Source organism: Equus przewalskii, chromosome 25, assembly GCF_037783145.1.
Source record: "Equus przewalskii isolate Varuska chromosome 25, EquPr2, whole genome shotgun sequence".
Classification (NCBI taxonomy): Eukaryota; Metazoa; Chordata; class Mammalia; order Perissodactyla; family Equidae; genus Equus; species Equus przewalskii.
In genome coordinates, this window is record NC_091855.1 from 11378055 (window position 1) to 11384054 (window position 6000).

Below are 6000 nucleotides of genomic sequence, written 5' to 3' on the forward strand. Positions count from 1 at the left end.
TCTGCAAGATGTTTGATAACGAAAAGAATGGTACCAAACAAATTCTAGAAGACAACAGAGGTAATCTTGGGCTGTACAGCAGGCCCCCAAGTACCTCCTCTATACATCCTACAGGAGCAGTGGCTAGATGCTGCCGCTCTTCAAGTACACTGACTTTGCTGTTTCTGCCAGAAAACCCTTCCTTCAGGGCATCCCAGGCTAAGAGAAATACTGAAGGGCTGTGCGATACTGAAGAGTGGCCCACAGATGCTCAACAGGAACTCCAGCACCAAATCACTTCCAGCTTTGACATCTCTGCCAAGGTTTTTATTCAGCCTCTCAGTTTTATTTCCACCAAACTTTCCATACTGGTAGCCAGAATAAAAATCTTCACCTACAATTTGTCCATCTCTGACACTAATAAGCACGTGTATCTTAAGTGCTGTTAAATGTTGAAAGCAAACATTATTTTGTTAGCCAAGAAGTGGTTAAACTAGCAGGATGTCATTCAAGCTAAGAAGGTCTGTTCAAAATTGAGAAATTCTTTAAATTATTTCCTTCCAACTTATTGCAGAGAATGCATCTTCGTTCAAGGCATTCCATCAGTGAGCAACCTTATTTCCTACAAGTTCTAGGGAGGCAAATAGCATGGGAAAATAAATATTCCATTATTCAAGGATGCATAAGGGTCTCAAGAACAATGCCATTTCTTGCAGGCTACCTGATACCTAACCCCATCTATAAGGGGAATCTTCTCAATTCCAATGTACAAAATCCTCAGCATACCGGGAATTAGAGCTGCCTGCTATACATTTACTGCCTTTAAGAAATTCAAAGGTTGCATTTTAGATGGAAGGTAGTGTTACTTATGATGATTAATAACCTATTCTTATCAAACACTAATACTGGAAATACATGGGCTCAAAAATTCTCATCAGAAAAGATCTATTTATTATTTCTGATAGATAAGAAGTGAAAAGAATAACAAAACTGAACTTCTAAGCAACTTATTCATTTTAATCAACAGGAAAATTGTAACAGGAAATAATGGGCAGCTAGGATGAGAAACCCACTAAGGTCCTTCATAGGAAGAGATAAATGGCAACCTTCCAACACCTCTCCTGCTTGAAGCCGACTGCCTGGTATACACTCTAACATCTAATAAATATGTGTTTTTGAGGCTTTTTTTTTTTTTAAAATCATTTGGTGCCTAAAAGAACTTGGGAATGCCATTATCAAAAAATGCCATCACGCTATAGCCATTTAAGAGAGTAAGAATGCCTTGGTCAGTAAGAATGCCAGGAAATTTTAATTAAAAACCAAGTTAGATTCCTTGATCAACTATTTTGCCACTACTGGCATCTTGAAAAAAGACTTTTAAATGTAAGAACACCCTTTCCTGTAACACACACGCATATTCAGAAACCAAACCTGGCATTTCTGCGTTACTATCAACACTCTAAGCAGACACAAAGTACAAGCATCGTGCAGCACTTCTGCCACGCAACTAATTCCAGGTAAAACAGCCAACTCAGAGTAAACTCCAACCTCAAAAGCAACCAAGCTCATTCTCGTCTGGATACATTGCAATTCCTAAAGAAGCAAAGAGCTCTGAGAAGTTAAAAATATTTCATACCAGAAAGGCCCAGAAGTGGATTTGCACAAATCTTTTTTAAATCCCCTAACAGGTATACCGTATCTGCAACATGTTCAGCTGTCATAAAGGATAAGAAGCTGGAAAGGCCCTGGATCTCCTGACCAAGGCACTAACCCTTCATTTCTTATATACCTCCAGTCTTTCCAAAAGGAACTTCCTAAACAAACAAAACAAAAGCATCACTTCGCATGAAATACACCTGTCCCAGAAAATGATCTGTAAAATGCAACCTTTTCCCTCCAAAAAAATAATAAAAATAACATAATGGAATTCTGAGACGTATTGAATTTAGTAATAAAAACATTGTTTGGGGTTACTTCCTTTAACAAAGCACATTGGTTCCTGGAGAAGCTGTTTTCCGTTTGCACTGAGGCAACAGAAAAAAATATTCGTCAAATCAGTTTCACTTTCTGTTACCCTCATTTCCTAACTCTGTTCTTGCTGAGTATCCTGCATTTCTCATGCAGTAAGGCCATACCTGCTGTAGTGACATTATCAAATACGAATGTTTCTTTTCATATTAGGACCCACAGAACCTTTTCCAAATAACTTTTTAAGTTCTTCCGTAGTCCTAAATATTTGGTTGTTCACATTTTTCTTCTGAACTACGGCAAAGTTTAAGAATAGTTTCCCCTGCCAAGTTTTAAAAAACATATTTATTATCCATACTAAATGTCAGGAAGTAAACAGAAGTATTCACAGAGAAAAAAGAAAAAGAAGTCCTTTTTACCCTAGATCTTCATCATAACTGTCTGATACACTATAAAATTTTTTTATGACCCATTTGCTGCTTCTCTCCATGCTGCTCTGATTATCTTATGCCAGGTACTATTTACAAGTCCCAGCAAGGAGATGTCAAATGAAAAACAAAGGATCAAACCTGCTCCCTTTACCCACTCCCCAAATCAAAGGGAAAAATCATAGGCACCTTAACACTAAACCAAAAATATCTATACAAAAGAATGAGATTAGCGTCCTAGGAGAGTGGAAACATTTTAATAATTTAATAAAGCAATTTACATCAACATCCATGTGGATGGCTATTTTGAAGAGCAGAAATCTTACAAGAACTGTAAGCCAAAATTTCAAAGAAAACTTTTCTCTCACTGGAAAGCCAAGGCAATTCCAATTCAAATAATGATTCCGCAAAAGAAGCCAAACCAATCCCTATCCTCCAACCCTGATCAAGCCCTGGGCAGATTTTATAACTGCACGCTTGGAGGGAACAAACGTTTTAAATAGACTGAGTCCCAAACAGGAAACTCCACATTCACATTATTAAGGATACTAGTAACTGAAAAAAGAAAAAGGAATTGAATTTTCAAATACATCTCCAAATATAAGTATCTAACAATATTTCAAGGAGAAATAAATTCTTTTCAGTGACTACTACCCATGGGTAATTTTTAAGACCCCTGGAACAAACGCATCCTCTGATTTTATGGAAATATCAGCTTTCAATAAATAAAATTTTTCTCAATGCCACTCTACTTGGACAAGCTGGAGAAGCTCTGCTTGCTCTAATGCAGAGCAGGTACGAGTAAAAGGGCTTGTTCTTATCCTGGGATAATTAAATTCTTAGACCAAATTCTAGCAGGCCCCCAAACAACCTGATTATCCCACACATCTTTTTAAAAATTAAAAAAAAAAAAATCTGGATTTCGAATTTTTTTTTAGACATAGGAAGATCTGGGCACACTGAGCCCTTGCTCTCACATAGCAACAGCCCACGTGGAGTCCAGTGGTTGACTTCTCGCAGAGGCATGTGCTCTCCAGTACCGCAGTCCTCACCTCTGCTCTCTACTTTATTTCTGACCATCTCATGGCCTGGGTCCCTCCAGAGGCATTGGAATTTTTGAGCCCCATTCTATACACTTCGTACTGTTCCTATCTGTCAAATATGAGACACTCTGATATACTTTTCTTCCTGTCTCTGATTCTGATTTTGGGTCTATTCTTTTTTTCCTTTCCCTAATCTGTTCATGGAACACCCACAGTACTGTCTCAGACTGTAAAGACACAAAATTAGTATCTATCGAAACCCTAAGAACCACCTACTGAAAACATTTAATACCAAAACCCTGAAAGATTACTGATACCACTGCATGATCTCAACCATCACCTTTTAACAAACTTCTCTCTGAAAGGCCACTGTTCTTCGCCCATTTTTCTATTTTCTTTACGCTTCTCCTTCAACTCAAATGTAGTCAGACCACAAGAAGATGTATGTGACACTTTCATATTCAACCTCTGGCTCCTCTACATTCCCAATTTCTGCATTAAAACAATACCATGTTGTGCTAGATTCTATAGGGCTACAGCAGTCACATGACTTTTGGTTACAGATGATTACAGCATGTGGCTTCAGATTCACACAACTAGGCAGATACGGTTTAGAACCTACTAGTTCTAAAGTAAATCTTCTGACCATTTTGCCCTGAAATAATACTACAATTTACTTTGATTTTATTTATCATTTCCTACTTATACAGTGACAGCTAGATGCCCCATCGGAAAACTACGAACAATTCACTTCTTTGCATACAGCTCCTCTCACTCACCTACAGTCTCTGGAATTATCACCTGAGAATCTAGAACTATGAGATTTGCAAACCCGCCCCCCCACCACCACCTAGACCCCCAGAACAAGGCCCCCACCTCACCTTAGCGGTTAACAGGAGAGTTTACTACAATATTAAAAGTAATAGAAGGATCTCTTTTTCTCTCTGACCCCAAAAAGGACTAGAACTGAACGGAAATGAAAATGAAATGGAGAGTAGGAGACGTACCGCAGATTGAAACCTCGGTTGCTCTTCCTGGAATAAGAGAGAAAAAAAAATAGAAAATATAGAAGTTATTTTTACACTTCACATTGAATAATAAGAAAGAAAATGCCGGCGGTGGAGGAAGCGGCGGGTGGGGAGTCAGCCCGACCCCCCCGCTCCCCACGCCCCATCTCCCCAGCGGGATCCGGTAGCGGGGCAGGGGGGTACCGAGCGCCGCCCCTCCTTCCGGGATCCGACTCGGCCAGAGAGGGTCCAGAGCACTGCCTCCTACCCCCGGACCGAGCTCGGGGCATCTGGGTACTCCCAACCCCTCTCTGCCCTCCCTCAACCCCCAGGATCCGGGTCACGCGAGGGGATCGCGGACCCAGGCAGCAGGTCCTGAGCGCCGTCCCCTTCCCCAAGATCCGGACAATAGGATCCCGGGCGCACCCCATCTCTGTCCCCCGGATCTTGGGCGGGATAGGGTGGGAGCGGGAGGCCGCAGCACCCTCCTCCACGGGGGAAAGTGGGGGATCCCAGAGGCCGCGTGTCTCCTCCCCAGCTCCAGTCCCAGAAGGCCGCTCCGGCCAGGAGCCCGGAGCCGAGCGAGCTGGGATCGCGACGGAGGCGGTCCTGGCCCGGGGGGGATGGGGAAGGAGGCGGCGGCTGCTCGGCCCCCTCTTGCCGTCGCCCGGCTGAGAGCCCCGGCCGCTGTCCCCGCCTGACAACCCGCACGGGAAGGAAGAAGCCCCAGGACTCACGTCGCTCTCCACCTCGATGTCATCGTTATCGCTCATTTCCTACGGCCCAGGGAGCGGCCACTGCAGCGGCGGCAGGGAGGGGGGAGGGGTGGAGGGGAGGGGGAAGTCACCGACAACAACAAGCCGAGTCCCCCCACACACACACTCACTCACTCACTCACTCACTCGCTCTCTCACTCACTCACACACACAACACGGGCGAGAACCACCTCCTCACTGCAGCACCGGATCAACGGCGGCACGCACGCCCGGTCGGCCCCCTCCACGTGACCGGGCTCGTCACGCTTGGGCCGCCGAGACTTGTAGTTCTTGTCCCTTTGACTGACGGTCCAGCTAACGCCAGAAAAACTACAAATCCCATAAAGAACTGCATCCAGTTGACGCCAGCCCGGCTTGTTGACTGATCCCAGAGCGCCTGCGTGTCCTGTGGAAGGGGGCGGAGAGAGAAGCGGCGCGGTGCCTGCTGGGAGTCGTAGTCCGCAGACCGCGAGTTGTCAGGAGGCTTTCCTCCCGAGGCAGCAGAGGAGGCTGCTGGGAAGACAGGACACGTGGAGCGAGCTGGGGCTCCTGGAGCTGGGCACCGTCTGAGCGCCGGGCGCCGGGCCCAGGGGACAGGGTGGAGGCTCTGGTGGAGTAGCCGGTTGCCTAAATAACGCTGCCTCTCTTTGGTGCGACTGGTTTTACTTTGTCTTCTTCATGCTTGAGTCTCTGCTTTGCGCCCTGTGGCGTAACCCGCCAGTGGCGGTATCCTACTGTGGTGGACAAGGGGGCGCGGCTCGGGATGTCTGCTCGTACCCTTGGGATCTGTCTGTGGGGAGGTGTCAATGGCAGATATTAA

The 6000-nt window shown here is 45.0% G+C and overlaps 1 protein-coding gene across 9 annotated transcripts in view; it reads right to left on the reverse strand.

Moving 5' to 3' along the window:
* MAX (MYC associated factor X) overlaps positions 1–5641 on the reverse strand; it is a 36324-nt gene extending 30683 nt beyond the window's left edge. For 4 of the 9 annotated variants that reach the window (XR_011532758.1, XR_011532759.1, XM_070593203.1 and 1 more), the window contains exons 1-2: positions 5163–5624; positions 4426–4452 (exon numbers count right to left, since the gene is read on the reverse strand). Coding sequence is in view for 5 of the 9 variants with exons in the window: in XM_070593203.1 (XP_070449304.1) it covers positions 4426–4452; positions 5163–5198 (63 nt within the window). In the remaining 4 variants the exon portion in view is untranslated. Of the gene's footprint in view, positions 1–4425; positions 4453–5162 lie in introns of all 9 variants that reach the window. The other 5 variants (XR_011532760.1, XR_011532761.1, XM_070593201.1 and 2 more) reach the window with 4 other exon arrangements.
* Positions 5642–6000: the final 359 nt, after the last annotated feature.